Source organism: Mus caroli, chromosome 5, assembly GCF_900094665.2.
Source record: "Mus caroli chromosome 5, CAROLI_EIJ_v1.1, whole genome shotgun sequence".
Classification (NCBI taxonomy): Eukaryota; Metazoa; Chordata; class Mammalia; order Rodentia; family Muridae; genus Mus; species Mus caroli.
Genome location: NC_034574.1, coordinates 105,492,234 through 105,511,156, shown reverse-complemented (window position 1 = coordinate 105,511,156; position 18,923 = coordinate 105,492,234). Strand labels below are relative to the sequence as shown.

The window sequence follows — 18,923 nt, the reverse complement described above, 5'->3', positions numbered from 1 at the left end:
CCATCTCCTCTGTTTGTGGAAGAAAGACACGCTGCTAGAGAATCTCAACTGGACAGAGGGGGCCAGAGGATGGGCTTGGACCCAAAGCTTCCACTGGCGGGGGAGGGAAACGGGGCTTCAGCTCTGGAAGCCTGGCGGATCTGCAGAGCGCTGTTGAGAGTGCTAATGTAGCTGAAATCATAACATGGACCCAGGAGTCTGTGGCTGGGCGTTTCCAGGGTGAAGAACCACTTGGTATCAGACAGAGGATCCTGTGGTCCTGTGCATTGGTCCAACAATGTCCCTGGATGTAGTCGGTGTGGCTTCCTAGGTCACTGGGACTCTCTGTGGAAGCACCAATGCATTTGGTAGCTAGGGGAGGGAAAGGGAGCGGAGGGAAGGGTGGATGCGGGAGGGGCCCTCAGGGGCCAGAGAGGGCTGTACAGTGGGGATACAGGCCAGGCTGTTCGCCGACTGGGTTCACAAGGACACATCGGGCGCTCTTCCGCCTCGTCTGACCGTCATCCCAGCATCCGCAAAGAGAGTAGGGACCCTGAGCCCACCCGGGACCGGGCGATATCACTAACTTCTCAGGGCCTGAGGGCCAGGCTGCCCCCGGAACGGCCCTCGGCCGCCTCCTCGCGCTCACTTCCCTCGCTCGCTCGCTGGTTCGCTCACTCTCTCTCTCTCTCTCCTGCTCCCTCTCTCGCTCGGGCACCAGCCCCCGCCCTCCGCTCGCTCGCCGCCCGCGGCTCCTCCTCACTCGTCCGTCGCCCGCGCCCGGTGCAGCTCGGCCAGAGCCACGGCGAGCTGCGCGTCCGCCAGGAGCCGCTGCCCTGATCCTACTGCCCAGATCCCTCTGCCTGGATCCCTTTGCCTGAACCCCGCTGCACCAATCCCTCTGTCTGTCTGGACCTCGGTCTAGGATCCGGCTGCTTGGAGCCTTCTGTCCATCTCTCTCTCTCTCCCTGGATAGCACTGCCTGATTCCGACTGCTCGAATCCTTCTGCCTAGACTCCGCTGCACGGATCCCTCTGCCTGGACCGACCACACGGATCTCTCTGCGCCGACCCCAGCTCCGTAGCTACGATGCCCGTGGCACGGCCACAAGCCGCGGGACCCGACAGGATCTCACTGCTCCTTGTCGCCTTCCTTCTGGGGAGCCCCGCGGCAGCTCAGGCGGAAGGTAAGCACCCCGAGGGTCCCGGCCCAAAGAGGGTAAAGTTGTTGCGGCTGACCCGAGCGGTCGGGGGTCTCGACTGGTCTGGGAACACACGCGCCACCCGCGGGATCGCCCGGATTCCGGGCTGGGCACCTCGTCCCTGCCGGAGCGCGGAGGCGGGGACGCATCTGAAGGACTCCCGCCTTAGGCTGCGGGTCCTTCGTCGGTCTCTGGGCTCCCTTTTGCAGTCTGGAGAAGCTTCCGGGAGAAGCTCTTGGGAGTGGGGTCCTCTCCAAACCTTCAGATTCTGGAAGCTCTCTGCAACTGCACCCGGGGCTGGCTGCCAGGTTATTCTGCCAGGCTCTGTGGAAGAGGATAGGTATAGGAAGCGGACAGCTGACTGCGTGTCTCCAGAACCAGACTCCCTCCCATCCCACCATCCCACGCTGTCTCGGACTATCCGGAGGGGCTGTCTCCTGGATAGGTCCCAGCCAGGTGTCAGGAAATTGGACTTGGGTGTGGCTTCTTCGGATGGAGGGGAGCTCAAGGCTCCCAGAACTTGGTGAGAAGAGAGATATTAGAACCCCAGGGGCTTGGCCCCCTTTATCCCTCTATAGCCTCATCGATATTAGGAATGAAGAGAGGGTGCTGGTGAAACCCACGTGCTTGCTGCTTAGGAAGGGAAGGGGGTCTGAATTTGTGGAGATTGTCGAGATTGTCGGTTCCTTCACCTGTCTGGAGTCACACCTTTGCTCCACCCTGCTAGGGTCCCAGGAAGTTACAGTGAGATGCTGAGGTGAAGAGAAGAGGGAGGCAAATAACTCACCCAAAGCTGACCCCACCCCCCGCCACCAGAGCTATGGGGGTGAGCTAAAGACACCAGGAGAGCCCACGATGTCAGCTATTGGGGTTGGATCACTTAACCTCTCATTCTCTTGGCAAGGTGGGACTCTTGTTTCCTCCTGTGGTAACTTACAAAACAAAGCTTGGAGCCTGCCTGAGCTGACCACAGCATGGAGCGCTTACCCCACTCCCCAGCACCCCCGTCCATCTGGAGTTCTGTATAATTGAGGTTTTCTTGATCTGGAGTTCTGAGGACAGAGAAGCATTGCCGCTTCGCCGCGGGGAATTCTGGGCCCCTGAGTTCAGCACCAGAGGCCCCGGACAGCTCTCAGCTCCAGGCCCTAGCTCTGGGTCCCATCTCTTCATCTCTTCATTATGGCCTGGAGTGCCCTCAGCATACATCAGACATTATATCCCCAATCTGTTGGGCCCAGAAATGGGAGCGATGGGCATGACTTGCCTCCTCTATTTGACCAAACATGTCATTGAGAACACCCCCTCCCCTTGTGAGACAGTGGTATTTCCAATTTACACCAGGTCTGGGCAGTTTCCCTAGGAAAGATGGGAAAAGAGATTTGGTTTAAATCAATGGTCTCGTCTCTACCCAGCGTGCCTTTTCTTAATTAGCTGTCTCTTTCCAACAATAACGTGGTGGCCTTGAACTGAATCCAGATTGCCCTGCCCCAGCTCTTAAATCTGTGTGTGTGTGTGTGTGTGTGTGTGTGTGTGTGTGTGTATGTGCCACTCCACAAGCAGAACTCAAAGATGCCCAGAGGCTCACCATCTTTTCTAAAGTGGACCTACCTCTGAGTTTGACATTCTCTAAGGCACCACCCATGGCATGGGGGTGGGGGTCTTAATGGCATTTAGGGAAATGTCACCCAAGATCAGGATCCTTTATCCTGATTCCTCAGTGTGTGCCAGAGTGTAGGAGGGACGGCAGGATGTGTGCATTTGTGATGTCAATTTTTAGACATTTTATATTTTGCAACTGCTCCACACCACACGGCTAGTGAGCATATATTTTTAATTAACTTCAGGTCACTGCCAAATTAAAGTCCACTGATACACTTCATCCAAAGGCTCGTTACTAACCATGGGGTTCTGACTGAGTCATAAGAAGGGAGCCAGGGTGGCCCATGGGCACTGCCAGTTCTCATGGTCCATTTGGAAACAATTGATCTTCCGCAATAAATTCTATTTTTAACCTGCAGCTCTTATCCACAAACCAGAGAGGAGAGGCATCAGAGGAGCCCAGTGTTGCAGACTTGTCTTCCTGCGTGCAGTGTGAGGGGTGGGAACTTGTTGCAGGGTGTGCATTCTTTGGGCCGTTTTGATGAGAATAAAGTGTAGCTTGTCTTTTTTTAAGAGGACCCCTATTGCCTAAGTCGTGCACGGGAGAGCAATGCACGCACATGCCGAGACTGCAAAGCCTGACGTTCCTTTTCTTTTCCCCTTGGATTAACAAAGCAAATCCAGTATCGCTTAGGAAGACTCTAATTTGTTGCCTCCCCTAGCTCTGACATGTGGTGAGATGTATCGTTGTTACGTCGGCCGTAAGTGTGCTTTCCTATGTGCCCGTTCTGTTTCAAGGAGTTTTGGCTGCCCCCACCAGGGACTACCCGAGCCAAACTTGAAAGATTCTTCTTTTATTCACACAGTTCTTCTGGGCATTAGGAAACCATATCGACTTCCTTTCTTTCTTCCTTCAAGGCATAAAAAAGGATGCTTCCGGAACAATTTGGTTTGTGACTTTTGGTGAGGAGTCCGTTCCTGCAAGCCATTCAAAGGAGCGCAGTGCACAAGGCTCTCCTGTGTGCCGGTTGATGGCTGCGTGGCAGGCCCATACTGCATACCTCCACGAGGGGCGCTCAAAGCTGCAGCTGGTGACTGAGGGCAGGAAGGAGGCAGACACATGTATGTCCTGTTGAAAGCTAGGATGGTTCTCTGGTCCTTATGTCACAGGGAGAGATTACTGTTGGCTTTTGGCACACAGTGAAAAGGGGGGACACAGAGATGAGAAGTTTGCAGAGAATGCTCACTCACAAGGTGTCATTACAACTCAGACCCTCATCTAGCCCTTTTCTGCCAGTGTTTGGACTCCCTTATAGTGGCCATTGGGAAATGAGGGCGGCAGCAAGGCTGCTCTGGTGAGTGGTCGGATTCAATATGAGAAGGAAATTAGCAAGGTTCAGGAAAAGGGTTTGGAAATCAGAGTTGCCTCAACCCAAAAGCTCAGTCCGTTCATTGGTTAGGTGCACTTAACCTTCAAAGAGACCATCTTGTCTGGTACTCCATTCTGCCATCTGTAGGACGTAAATAGAATGGGGGAGGGGAGCTGATGGGACCAACCTAGAAGGGTGGTTATAGGATTCTGTAACTCCAGTAAAGAGAAACCAGCATATGTTCGCACACATGCAATGGTTTCCTGTTCCCCTAAGAACAAACTTCCTCTGTGAACAGGTACCAAGAAAGTAGCCTCCCAAAGTTGAGCAAAGCAGATGTCCACATAAATACTGAGCTAATTTAGGCCAAAGTTGGGGAAGAGGGCCAGCAGGCAGCCCTACTTACCTGCCCACCACCATGTAGAGAGGGAGATCTCCATATCACAGGGGGTTGGCAGATTTCCTTCCCAGACCCCCCATGCCGCATGGCTTTGAACCCACCAGCAGGAATCAGAGTTCACAGTTAATGGCAACGAAAGATGGCAGATTGGAAAGATGACATGAGAGAGCCTCCCTGTGCGCTGAGTTCTGGTATGACTGGCTCTGTTCAAGCCACTGTGACAAATGAATGAATGAATGAATGAATGAATGAATGAATGAATAAATCTCTCATGGCTGGTAGTGCAAGTTCATAAAGTCAGCAGAGTTTGTCTGGTAGGAACTGTCTTCCTAGTTTGCAAATGTCCACTCTCTTATGTGGCTGCAAAAGATAGTGGGGTCTCCTCCCCCACTTTCCAAGGGCTGCTATCTCATTTTGGGGCTCAGCCCCCTCAGGCATTGCTGTAACTCAGTTGCCTCTGATTGGTAATTTGGGTTTTTGATGTACGGCTGGTGAGGGATATGAGCAATGCTGGGGACCCAATGTTCCTCTGCTAGGCACCACTTCCGGCACCCCAGCAAGAGAGCCACAGGGTCTTGGCCATCATCTGTGTGCTTTAATGGAGGGATGGACCATGATGGAATCTCGCAGGTGGCTGTGCATGACTTTCACCAGGCCTGATGGGTGAAGTCTTGCTGAGCAGGGCTGGCCCTGAAGGAATACAGCAGGTGCCAGGAAGAGAATTCTACATGAGGCAGGGAAACCCTAAAGCAGGCTTTGCTCTTGGAATTAAAAAGAGGGGAACAGGAGCCACCAGAAGGAAGAGGAAGAGAGGCTCACCTGCTGGACCTCATCTCAAAGATATAGATTGTGTGATGGTGTGAATATGCTTGGTCCAGGGTGTGGCAATATTAGGAGGTGTGGCCTTACTAGAGTGGGAGTGGCCCTGGAGTGGATGTGGCCTTGTTGGAGAAGTTGTGGTCTTGTTGGAGGAGGTGTGGTCTTGTTGGAGGAAGTGTGGCTCTATTGGAGTAGGTGTATCACTATGGGCGTGGGCTTTAAGATCCTCCTCCTAGCTGCCTGGAAGTCAGTCTTCTGCTAGCAACCTTCAGATAAAGATGTAGAACTCTCAGCTTCTCCTGAGCCATGCCTGCCTGGATGCTGCCATACTCCCACCTTGATGATAATGGACTAAACCTCTGAGTCTGTAAGCCAGCCCCAGTTAAATGTTGTCCTTTAAGAGTTGCCTGGGTCATGGTGTCTGCTCACAGCAGTAAAACCCTAACCAAGACTAGACAGTTGTCCTCCCTGTGTCCTGGATCTCAGGAGTTGCCTAGATGAACAGGAGTGAAGAATCAGCTGACTGAATCATTCACTGCCCTTCATTATAGATGGAGAGTAGCCTTTTCATAAAGGACTGCTCAGTCCCCATGCAGCTTCTCACTGGTTTGTACATGTAAGCATCTCCAAGAGGGCCATGTCAGTGACACAGAACAAACATTCTGGCTTTGTGGCGGGCTTGAAGCACAGGCACGGGGCTCCTCTGCAGACCCCTTGTGGACTCAGTGAGCTGGAACAGACTGTGTCCACAATGAAAACGCCAATTATGGAGTGTTGGTTTTGTTTCAAATCTTGTGCTGAGTGGTGTGTGAAGATCGTGTAGAGAATCCTCAGTGCAAACCCACCAGGCCGAAGACCATGTTATTCCTGCTGTGCAGATGAGGGAAACTGAGGCTCAGAGTGAACAGGCAAAGGGTATAACAAATGGGTCACAGGATGTATTGATCCCAGGTCTCCTGGACTCTGCTCTCCTAACAGGAAGGGTAGGTGTCCCATTTAGGAATCTCATCTTGGGAGGCAAGAAATAAGTATGTCAGTGAATTCTGCTGGGATGTCCATTTCGTTAAAAACCAGTGCCTTGGCTGATTGTGGTGGCAGACCCACCATCCCAGCACTCGGGGAGCTGAGCTGAGGACTGCTGTTTCCAGACATGTGTGTGTGTGTGTATGTGTGTGTGTCAGAGAGAGAGAGAGAGAGAGAGAGAGAGAGAGAGAGAGAGATCTTGTGTGTGTGCTATCTTGAGTGTGTGTGTGTTATCTTGAGTGTGTGTTAGGCTGTGCGCGTGTTCACACAGAAACTGACTGAGATTACTCATTAGTTGAAGAGAAACCAGAATACTGGACCCAAGTCCAGCCACTTCCTATCCACAAGCCAGAATCTTTCCATCCGCTGGTGAATTACAGCAAACACTTCCAGATTCACGAGGCTGCCCTCACAGGACTGGAAAAAGGCAAATCGAGAGCTTGGCACTTGCCAAGCAGTCGAGCCTCAGGAAGATGGGGACGCTCTGGAAGCTAAAGACCCCAAACACTCCAACTTCTTTCCCCTCTCATGAAGGGAGGTGGATATGAGGCAGTTTGAAGGTACTGTATGCCTTCTCTACACTCCCCCACCTGATCCCTGACTGATTCTGTCAGGTGTCATCCCTACCTGGCTTTTACAGAAGGGAGAACTGAGTCTCAGAAATGCCCCAGGGCGCTTACTCAGGATCTGCGATGGCTGGTTTTATGTCTACCTGAAACAAGTTAGAGTTACTTGGAAAGAGGAAACATCACTTGAGAAAATGCCTCCATCAGATTGGCATGCGGTCAAGCCTGTGGTGCATTTCCTTGGATGGTGATTGACTTGGGAGCATTGTCACCCTTAGGCTGGTGGTCCTCGGTATATATGAAAGCATGCTGACTGAGCAAGCTCTGAGGAGTAAGCCAATGTGTAGCACCCCTCCATGGCCTCTTTATCATCTCCTGCCTCCAGGTTCCCACCCTGCTTGAGGAAGTCCTGTCCTGACTTCCTTCAGTGATAAACTGTGATGTGGAAGTGTAAGCCAAACAAACCCTTTCCTCCCCAAGTTGGTTTTGGTCATGATATTTTATCACAGTAATAGAAACCCTAGACAGGGTCTCATGGGCAATGTATGACAGAGTCAGAATTCAAACCCAGGCTCTTTGGATCCCAAAGCCTAGCTTTGTTCGAGATGGTGAGGCAGCCTGAAGAACAAGCCCCTCTGTCAGGACTCCACGCTGGGACATGTCTTCTCATTCAGATGAGATGTCAGGTGTCCTGAGTCAGATTACCCTGCAACAAAGTGGTCACCTCAACTTTACTCAGACCTACAAAATGGCTCCTATGTGAAGCCTATGTCTCCACAGCCCTGACCATCACCCACAGCAACCCACCATGGCTCAACTGAGGTTATAGATAAAATTTGCAGTAAGTCAACCTGGAGCTGTTTGCTGCAGCTCTCTGAGCCTTGGAGATTCTTGGTGGTCAACTTAGTGTGGATGTGTCCAGCATGTTGCAAGCAATTCAGCCCAGGAAAATAGATTCTATTGCTGCTACAATGTTTCCCCTGGCTAACTCCTATTCATCAGTCAGCACCCGGTTCCTGTAGTTTCTTTTTCTATGAAGCTACCTGTTGCTTCTCTTCTCCAGTTCCAGCCTCATCATCCCTCTTCATCCCTCTTCATCCTTCTTCATCCGGCTTCATCCCTCAGGGATGGGTAATTCACACACCATCCATTCACATGCCTCCCTTTCCTAGCTGGTGTCCTCTTCCAGAGGCTCGACTGGATGTTGTGCATCTGAACACCTACCCTCAGCTGGGTCTGCTGTGGTGAAAGTACACAGACCATTTGTCAGAGATGTTAAATTACTTTCATCTTTGTGGTAAAATGGGGTTGAACCTCCCAGGTCTGTTTGGTCTCAGGCGGCCTCATCTTAAAAGGCAGCAATACCACGGCCCTCCCTCCTCCCTTGTAGGATGGCTTCAAGGAAAATCAATGAGGTAATGAATGTGAAATGGCTGAAGACATCTACAATGAAAAGATGAACAGAGGGAGATCAAACATGAAGGAGGAGAAAAGTACACCTTGTAACAAGAGAAGACTCTACTTTGAGCAATGTTGTACAATGATGGGTGCTCTGGCGGGCCTCTGGAAGCCATCCTCCTTTCCAGAGAAAGTGCTGGATACAGTTGTCCTTGTAGTCAAGGCCACTGACAAATAGAAACTCTGTGAATGCCCTACAGGTGGCCTTGGAATCTGTTGTCTCTTGGGTCTCAGGCAGCTCCAACATCAACACATTGCCTTGCTAAATGCTGGGAGAACACAGCAACATTAATAAACGCCAGACTTCGGAGTCAGCAGCCTAGCTTTTGAATGTGCTGCTAGGTCCATCCTTACAGGAGTATCTTTGGATCCTGAGCTGGCGTGAACCTTGCCTAGGGTGGCAGTCTCTGTTTTGTCCCATCCCAGGGATGATGTGCTGGGTGGATGGGGTTCCACCAGCCTTCCCAGGGTCTACCATGCTGGACAGCATGGAGTAAGCACCAGTCTCTATCATCCCAGAAAGCCATGGACTGTTCTGGACCATCAATAACTCAACCATGGATCCTCAATCTTTTCCTAGTTCCCAACTCAAGTTTTAAAGATGAATGTGGTTAATCCTGTACTGCTCTTTGTGGCAGGCAATTGGTTGGCTTGCTTAACCCAGCAGGGTCACACAGAGCAATGGCCACTAGAGGCATCACTCATGAGCTCTGCCGCCTTGGTTTCACCCTCTTGGGCTAAGATGTGGCCCTTGCCAGCACATACATGTTCAACAAGCTTGGGGAGGGGGCCACACAAACAACAGTAGCCAAAAAGCTAGGGGTCCCACAGTCATGATATGTCTTCCTCTCTCTAGATGATCCTCAAGGGCAAAGGCTGATTCTTATCATTTCTGTCAGTGGGTGCAGAAACTGGATAGATGATGGATGGAAGGATAATGGATGGATGGATGATGGATGAAAGGATAATGGATGGATGGATGATGGATGAAAGGATAATGGATGGATGGATGGATGGATGGATGGATGGATAACGGATGATGGATGGATGGGTGGATGGGTGGGTGGATGGATAATGGATGATGGATAGATATGTAGATGGGTGGATGAGTGGGTGGGTGGATGATGGATGGATAGATGGATAGGTGGATGGATGGGTGGGTGGATGGGTGGTGGATAGATAGATGGGTGGATGGATGGATGGATGGATTAGTGGATGGGTGGATGGATGGATAGATGGGTGGATGGATGGATGGATGGATGGGTGGGTGGGTGGGTGGATGATGATGGATGAATGATGGATGATGGATGGATAAATGGATAGGTGCATGGATAGATGGGTGGATGAGTGGATGGATGGATGGATGGATGGATGGATGGATTAATGGATGAGTGGATGGATACCCCTCTGGACTATGCAGAGACTGAGGGAAGCATGTAGAATCTCTTTTAATGGCTGAAAATAGAGGCTGGAGGACAGTGAGTGACCTCCTCCTGCTCACAGCAGCAGCAGAGGCAGATCCAGCACCCAGGTCAGAGGTCAGTCAGTGCTTGCTTCACACTCATGCCCCACCCACACTCCCACACAAGGAGAGCTCTGGGGATGTGGTCAGTGGACCTGAGCCTTCCTGAAGGCTCCTGAGGGTTTCATTTGTAAAGCATAGCTAGCCAGCAGCCATGCTCCCAGGCCAACATGCCCCTAGACACAGTGCATACCCCTCCCCATTCCTCGCTCCTGCCTCCGAGTAGGTCCTGAGCTGGGTCTCTCTGTCTCCTCTCTTTTACTGAGCTTGATTTTCAGAGTGGGTTAAGTTCAAATGAGTTCATATTCTGTATGTCCAATGACACCATCATTTGCATCAAATGCAAATTCTCATCTCAAGTCCAGGATGTGGAGAATGTATATTTTTTCTGCAAATGGTTTTGTCTTGTGTCCAAATACTTTAGGTCTTGGCTGAAGACTGAGAGCCGTCCATCAATCCATCCATCCATCCATCCATCCATCCATCCATCCATCCATCATTCCATCCACCCATCCACCCATCATCCAGTCTCTACATGGTCCAGAGGGAATACACAGAGTCACCTCCCTGCATAACCCCAGGAGGAGCCTTCACACTGTACAAGACACAGACAGATCGCTATACAGCTCCTGCAGCTGTATGTGGCAGCCCCGGTTGTAGAAGTGCACACACCCTACATTAATCTTCAAAAAGAGGGCACAGGGTGCCCCTCTCATTCCCAGAAGATTTCTGAACAGCCCTCCACTTTCTGCACCCCCTTTAAAGCAGGTTTAGCAAGTTGTAAAGCTAATTTGGGGCCAACTGCCTTGGAAATTAATGCAAAATATGTGGAATCAAGCCTCATTTTCCAAGGCTTCAGGAGGGGAAATTTGCCTAATTTATGGCATAAATAAAAATAATGTACCAAGGCTAATTTGCATACTTTTACTTCAATTGGGGTTAAAAACAAAGTTTTTTTTTAATTTTGTCTTCACTATTTCTTTTGTTCTTGTACTTTTATCTTGTTTTTAAGGAGCGCCTGTGATCTCTCTTATTAATCCAAATGTCAAAGTCATGAGCACATAAGCAGGTCGCTATTATTCTCTGAGCGTAGGCCTCCTCAACTATGATGTGAACATTACAATGGTTTACAAGGCATGGTTACAAGGAGGACTTACAAGCTGAAGAACTCAGAGCACAAGCGTGTACTCACATACAACAGGACCCTGTGACAGGTGTGGATGGCAGCTGTATTACCATCATCAGTGGTAATTACACATGTGACAGGTGTAGAAGACAGATATATCACCATTGTCAGTGGTAACTACACCTGTGACAGGTGTGCAGGACAGGTATATCACCACCATCAGCAGTAGCCACACCTCTTTAGATCCTGTGGCTTCCTTCTCAGCTGGGGTTACCAGAACGCACAGGTCATGCCTTGATTTGAAGTGGGTTGACTGGGTGCCAGGCATCCAAACTCGCAAGCACTTCACTCCCTGAGCTGCCATTCTGTATTCTGTAGAAGTGGTTCTTATATACACACACACACACACACACACACACACACACACACACACACACAGAGAGAGAGAGAGAGAGAGAGAGAGAGAGAGAGAGAGAGAAAGAGACAGAGAGACAGAGACAGAGACAGACTGACAGAGACAAAAATAGACAGAGACAGAGAGAGACAGAGACAGCGAGACAAAGAGATACAGAGACTGAGAGAGAGAAAGAGACAGAGAGACAGAGACAGAGACAGACTGACAGAGACAAAAATAGACAGAGACAGAGAGAGACAGAGACAGCGAGACAAAGAGATACAGAGACTGACAGAGAGACAGAGACAGACAGAGACAGAGAGAGACAGACTGACAGAGACAAACAGAGACAGACACACAGAGACAGAGATAGAGACAGAAACATTGGCAGAGAGACAGAGAGAGAGAGAGAACTGGTGTCCTCCTCACAAACTCAGGGCATCAGCAGGTCTCCCTTGGGTGTTACTCACCTTTGTAGAAAGAGCATGTATGAGGGAGGTAATTGTGACCTTCCTGCCCACCTCATGGCTTTCGAGCTGGGGGCTCAGCTGGCTGCCACTGTGTGTGGATGAAAGCTTAGCCTTCCCCGGCCTCTCAGAGACAGCAGCAGCCTCTCAGCGTCTAAAATCATTGAAGGGTAGGATCCGCACTTTTATGATCCCCAGTAGATAAAACATTTTGTGAGGTGCTGGAGAGTGGCGTGGCTTTACGACTTCACGTCTGTGCTCTCCTTCCCAATTTAGGACATTTTACTATCTCCTTTAATAAAACAGAAGCCCGGAGCGAAAAGGCTCAAAACCAGCTGAGAGCATCCCTCACTCTCTTGAGATCAGCTCATCCCAGCCACAGGCCTTGAGACCTCCCTAAGCCCGGGCATCCCTGTGCATGAGGAAGCTGTGGGAGCAGCCAGAGGGTCAAGAAGCCTGGGTCTTCTCTCAGCCACTCCTCTCCCTGAGTTCTAAATCAAGTAGCCCGAGAACGCCACAGAGGAGAGACTTGTAGAATGTACCAGAATCCCTAAGGCTGGTTCATAGACAGGCTCATGTTTAATTCATAGTGACATCAGGAATCCGTTCACTCTTGAAGACCTGCTGTCTGTCTGAGACAGTCTATCCATGCTTAGTGCTTAGTAGGTGTGTGAGGCTCGGCAATATACGAACAAGGAGTTTAACTTGTACCTGAGACTCTCATGCATTCCCCCTGCCCCCTGGCCCGATCCCTTGTGAACCAATGATTGCAAGGTTAAAGGCTGCTCTCTCCCAGCACCGGGGTCCATGAACTTCAGGGCTACTGTCCACAGCAGAACAAGCTCAGGCTTGCCCTCTTCCCATCCTTATAAGCCACTACCTAGGTAATGCTCTTTAATGAGCCAAATAAAGGTGTCATTTCCAGAGAGCCTGCAACACCCATCCCAGAATTCACAGAGGCAGGAGAAGAGCCTGCCCTCTATGCACCTGACTCCAGTGGTCACAGGAATGTACTCCCATTTCATTGTACGCCAAGCGTGGGAAAACACACCCCGGTGCCCTGTGGAGGGGTCCAGAGGTGCAGCCAAGCACATCTCGTAAAGTATTAACGTGGGCAATCGGTTAATGAGATTTGTTCCCAAACAAATTAATGATCTCAGGTCCTGCGGAGGTTTATCTAAGTGGCAATAAGAAGAGCCGTTCCCGATGCATGGTGGAGGGCCCCGTTTTTCATGGGCAAAGCTGCAGAGCCTGCGCTGTGGAAAAACGAGTCCATTTTTCAGATGAGGAGACTGAGGGTCAGGGGGCTCCACCCTTTGCTGGTGTCTCACAGTGTGACCTCATGTGAGACATTCATTTATACCTCCGATTCTTACACGCTGGTGGCCTGCTGTTCACAGTGATCTGTAACCAGTGTTCGGGGATCTTTTTTTTGTGTGATGGGAGTAGGATATAGAATCCCCCTACAGATTCCTGGAACACCCGTCTCAAATCCTACCTCCCACCTCGAATCCTACCTCCACTGCCTCCTTCCTCCCACTGCTCACCCTGTCCTCATTGCACCTGAGAGGCATCCAGTCTCCTCATTCACTGTGTTCCAGCATCTCCTTACCAGGAGGCCATGGGAAAGGCAGGAGCTGACACAGGGACTCATCCTCAAACAGCCAACAGTTCATACCGCTCCTTCCTGGACTCCGCTCTGGTCGCTGGAGCAGGGGAGAGCAATACCACCCTTTGGGAATGTTGACTTTCTCAGATCTACCCACTCGTGTGTGATTCACATTAATATCTCATGAACTGTGCTGGATCCTCCCAGCATGCAGACCACCCAACATTTACACGATGGGGTTAGTGGTAATGCCAGCAGCATATTCCTGGAGTGTCAGAGACAGGGGTGGGCATGCTTGCTTGTGGCCACACACAACAAAGGAATGTTGGTGAAGGGCACAGTGTGATCTAGGGATTGTTGCTATCCTTCTCTGGGCTGCCATGTCCTCGTCTCTAGAGTGTTTTGAATCAATAGAAGCCACATAGGATATTTTGGTGAGACCCAGAAACCCAGGTGACTCCATGCCCTCTCCCTGGAACCCACAGTTGGGCTTCTCACACTGGCTTCTGGGTATTTCTGGTGTGTTGATAGACTCTGTGTGTGTGTGTGTGTGTGTGTGTGTGTGTGTGTGTGTGTGTGTGTGTGTGCATGTTCACGTGTGTGCAGGCCAGAGGTTGACATTGGTGTCTTGCATCATTTGCTTCTGGTCATATTGTTTGGGACAGAGTCACTTAATGAACCTGGAGCTCACCAGTCCAGCAAGGCGAACTAGCCAAGTTAGCTCCAGGGTTCTGCCTGTCTTTGCCTCCCTAGATCTAGGGTTTCGGACGTGTCTTTCTAAGCCCAGATTTTTATGTGGGTGTGAGAGACTCAAACTTGTCCTCAAGATTGCATGGTGGCAAGCTCCTCCCTACTGAGCTGTCTCCCCCACCTGGACTGCTGGTCGATAGCTATCCCCTCTGTGTGCGTCTGTTGCATTTATATTTAGCCTCAGGGAAATCTGTACATTTGCCCTTTGAGCCAGCCCTACTATCCTCCTGTACAACTGCCACTGAGGTCTGAAGAGATGGACTGACTGGCTGCAGCTCACACAGTAGGTGTGAGTCCTGTCTCTGTGAATCTAGAAAGGTCGACTTTATCCCAGTGACATGAATGGGGAGTACTCTCCATCCAGCTCACCCCACTCTGTCCTCAGTGCAGCCACTCTCATGGCTCCTCTTCCTGAGAAGCCCACTTAACTCTTAATGAGCCAGGGAGGTGTGACCCATGAAGTGTGTGATGGATCACATGCTGGCCTCCTGCGTGCTGGGTGCAGGTCGGCCATGCTCCGGGGACAGCGTGGCAGACGTGACTTATCGCTGCTGTCCAGACTGCTTCTCTGTTCCTTTGTTTGCAAGAGAGCAGCTGCAGCTGGGGTAGGTGGAGGCTCTGGCCTCACTCCATGAATAAGTTCCCTGAGCTTAAAGCATCTTAACAAGTGATATTAAAGCCTGTGAGGTTGGGTCCCCAAGAAGAGGGCAGGGAGGTTCAGAGGTGACGTTTAAGAGAAAGGTTGCTATGGGCTGGGGAGATGCCTCAGAAGCCTCTGGGAGTCCCTCTGCACTGGGAAGGGGACAAGAGTTTGGATCCCTAGAGCCCACAAAAATGCCAAAGCTCAAAAGGCAGAGATGGGGCACTGGCGCGAGCTAGCTAGATGGAATAGTCGAATTGAGAGATCTGGGTTCAGTTGTAAGACCTTGCCTTAGTAAATACGGTAGTCAGCAATGGAGGAAGACCTCAACACTAACCCCAGGCCTTCACACACATGCATGCATGCACGCACACACACGTGCGCACATGCACACACGCACATGCACACGCAATCGTGTGTGCGCGCACACACAGGCACACACACGTGCAAATGCATATGTACACAGGCATGCACACACACACACACACACACACACACAAGCATGATAGGAAACAGAGATATCACTGGAGCCAAGTGGAGGGTACAGACTGAGTGGATATGGTATGTTTTCAGATGCTTGACATCTAGGAGGGGATGACCTTGCTAAGCTACTATGATTTGAATGTGCAGTGTCCCCTCTGGGTGCATGTATTTGAAGGCTTTCACCCCAGCTGCTTTAGCTGTCTGGAAGATTGTGAGACCTTCAAGAAATGGAACAGCACCAGGTACCAGGAGACACAGGTTTATAGAGCCAAGCATTGAGGCTTCACTGCCCAGCCCCTTCATCCTGTCTGCTCTCTGATTCCTGACTGAGAATGGAATGTGAGCAGCCACCTCCAACTCCTGCCTGCATGCCCTCCAGTCACTACAGGCTCCCTTCTTAAACCCTGAGTCAGAATAATCCAACCTCCACCTTACGTTACTTCAAATATGTGGTCCCAGCAATGAAAATACCCCTAACACTGACTGAGCAGATGTGTAGAAGTCTTCCTCTACTTTGAGCTTGACACAAGGTTCTGGAAGCTGAGATGTTTAAACGGACAGAGAATCTTTGAAGTGGAAGAGACAGGATCCCTCAGGACCATGGGAGATGAGGAGAGGCATTTTCTAACTTGGTTTACAGGCAGGGTGGGGCCTGTTTGAGCTGGAAAGTGCTATTTATGAGACAGAAGCATTGAAGAACAGTCCAGGTCTCCCAGGAGCTCCTTGACAGTTTCCATTGTCCCCTCTTCCCCAAAAGGCAGCACATGGGCTGCTTCCTGCCCCAGCTAAGGGTTGGGGGCATTGAAGTGCTGCCCCTAAAACCCTCTTTCCAGCACAGGGAGGGAGAGTGGGTGTTCAGAGGTTGCTGGAAGTTCACAGGCTCCCAACCTGGCTGGTATCTCTCACCTTTGCCCTCCCACCTTAGTACCTACCACTTGGAAGCCCTTCTTTGTCCTCCCCCCCCCACACACACACACACTTGACATCCAGAATACAGAAAAGGCAGCAGAGAGGGAGCTGGAAGGTTATCAAATAGGGCATATGATAATTATGATAATTCACAGTCCCTCCTCCTGAATCCTGATCAGACCAGACAAAAAGAATCAGATGTATGCTACCTACCATTTACTGCCTGCCCAATGTCACTAGGTAAATTAAATGACATTTACGGTACAGCTTAACTATAAAAATGTGCTTGGGGCAGAAATTAGACGTAGTGAGCTTATTCTGGCAAAAGACATTTTTATAAGCGCACGAACACCTGAACCAATTTGAAGGGCCTGTCATTTTGATTTAAAGCAGTGACGCTGGACTGATCCCTATAGAGAATACGTGATTATCCGGATGAGAGAAAGCTTGGGATGCCGGTGTCCACAGGGGTCTGCGCTGGACTCAGTAGCACCATGAGGAGAATGGGCCTGACCTGTGATTGACAGTTGGAGCCCTTTGTCCCTGCATAGGCACAACACATATCCCTCAAGTTGTCCAAACGCCCCCTCCTCTAGAAAGCCTTCCCTGGGCTGTATGCTGAATTAGCATTGTCCCAGGCTTCGAGCTGACTGCCGCTGCTCAATCCCAGAGCTTAATGGCTTGAAATAACAGGAGTCTCATGAGCCTGTGATTGGGCTGGGCTCAGCGGGGAAGCTGCTTCACTGCACAGGGTACTTAACAGAGCCAAGGGCATCCAGAGGCTTCAGTGGGCTGGAACGTCTTTGGGGATCACACTGGTCACCTAGGTCTGCAAGTGGGGATCCCCTGCTATGTATGCAACCTGCTCTGGCTTGGGCTTCTCCCAGTGTAACCCCATTCCGGGGAGGAGGCAGGAGAGGGGGTTCTTGTCTAGAAGAATAAAAGCCGAAGGTCTCCTCAGGGGCAACGTTACTGAAATCATATCAAATCCCCGAGGCTAACTTGGATTCAAGAAAGAAGACTCTAACTCTTGAAGGGGGCGTGGTCTGACTCTTGAAGGGGGCGTGGCAGAGACCCCGTGGCCTCTTTTCCCTTCCTCAGCAGTGATCAGCAGTCTCTGTGGGCTGTGGACCCTACAGGTGCTGTGCTCGCACTCCTTTCCACGCGGGGTTGTAGATTTCTCTGTGTCTGTTTATACAGAGAGAAGAGCCCTCGGCTTGTTTGTTTTTGAAATGCTGTGGATCCGGCAGAAATACCACAATCCTGCGTGCTTACTTCAAGCGCAGCCCCTCTGAACCCGAGAGAATATTGTAAAACGTGGCAGGATCTGAGGGTATTAGCGCTCATTTATAGAGTTAGCAGCTATAATCGTGGCAGGTCGTCATAACAAGGATTAATATCAGCCGTAAGTATTAATAACGAAATAACTCCAATTGCTTTAGCACTAACAGATGCGGCGCTGCCTACACTTAAGCTGCGCTTGGCTTGTGGAATAGGCTTCTATTTCCATCCATTTCCTCCTTCGTCTGCCCAGAAACCTTGTAAGCCCCACAGAGACTTCTGTAAGAATCCAGTTTACATATACAGAAACTGAGGCAGTAATGGGATCCATCAGCTTGCTTGCAGATCATTTATAAAGCACCTACTACGTGTCCCTCACAAAATAAACTAAATGCCCTGCAGTAATACAGTGAGGCTGGTGCCATGTCACAGATGACAATGTCACAGAAGACTATGTCATGGATGAGGAGATAGGAGTGGAGATGTGAACTCCTCCTGTACTTCACGGCTGGGCTCACCTGGAACTCAGAAGTCCACAGATCTTTCGTGAAGGCTATCCTCACTTTCTCCCAGGTCATTGGTAGGGAAGAGGAAGGAGACACGGTCTCACCGTGGAAGCCAGAATAGTCTTGAACTCACTACGTAGCGAAGGCTAGCCTCTAACTCAGGACACTCCAGCCTCGGCTTCCAAACATTGGATTTATAGGTGTGAATCACAAATCCAGCTTAGAAGTCACAATTTTTTTTCTATTACTTTGAGCTGAGATCGTAGATAATATCTGTATAGAGAGGGCGTGCCAGTGGCTGAGGAGATCTCTCAGGAGATAAAGAACTTGCTACACAAGTTGGAGGATCTAAGTTTGCAGTCCAGGTGGGACAGCTGCTTCTAATCTCAGCAAGCTCCAGGTCCCAGCAAGAGACTCTGCCTCAAAACCAAGACAGATGTTTCTGAAGACCTACACTGTGACCTCTGACTTCACCACCCACAAATGTACGGTCACACACAAACACCCCCACGCACAACGTACTACATTAATTTAGGAAAACGGCCCACAAAATACAATCGAGGGCTCTTCCTGCCAAGACTCTCCAATTATCCAGCCATTTGTCCCAACCTTTTTGGGCACATGAAAGCGTTTATTCTTGGTCTCCATCCTGCCGTTGAGCCCTCCCGATGCTGATGTGAAAGAATACTAATTATCTGCCTGTGGGTTCCCAAAACAAAACCCTGTGGTTTTGGAAGATTTTCTATTCAGCCCAAGTCTGAGTCTGAAAGGCAGGATAGTTCAGGGTTATGCATGCTCAGGCTCCCCGAGTTCAACCCCCT

At 50.4% G+C, this 18,923-nt stretch overlaps 1 protein-coding gene across 4 annotated transcripts in view; it reads left to right on the top strand.

The window, feature by feature from the left end:
- The first annotated feature begins 293 nt into the window (after window positions 1-293).
- The window catches only part of Sez6l (seizure related 6 homolog like), a 164,103-nt gene continuing 145,473 nt past the window's right edge, over window positions 294-18,923 (top strand). For 3 of the 4 annotated variants that reach the window (XM_029477897.1, XM_021162294.2, XM_029477898.1), the window contains exons 1-2: window positions 294-347; window positions 994-1,165. In XM_029477897.1, coding sequence (XP_029333757.1) covers window positions 339-347; window positions 994-1,165 — 181 coding nt within the window. In that variant the 5' untranslated portion in view covers window positions 294-338. Of the gene's footprint in view, window positions 348-738; window positions 1,166-18,923 lie in introns of those variants that run through there. The other variant, XM_021162293.1, reaches the window with a different exon arrangement.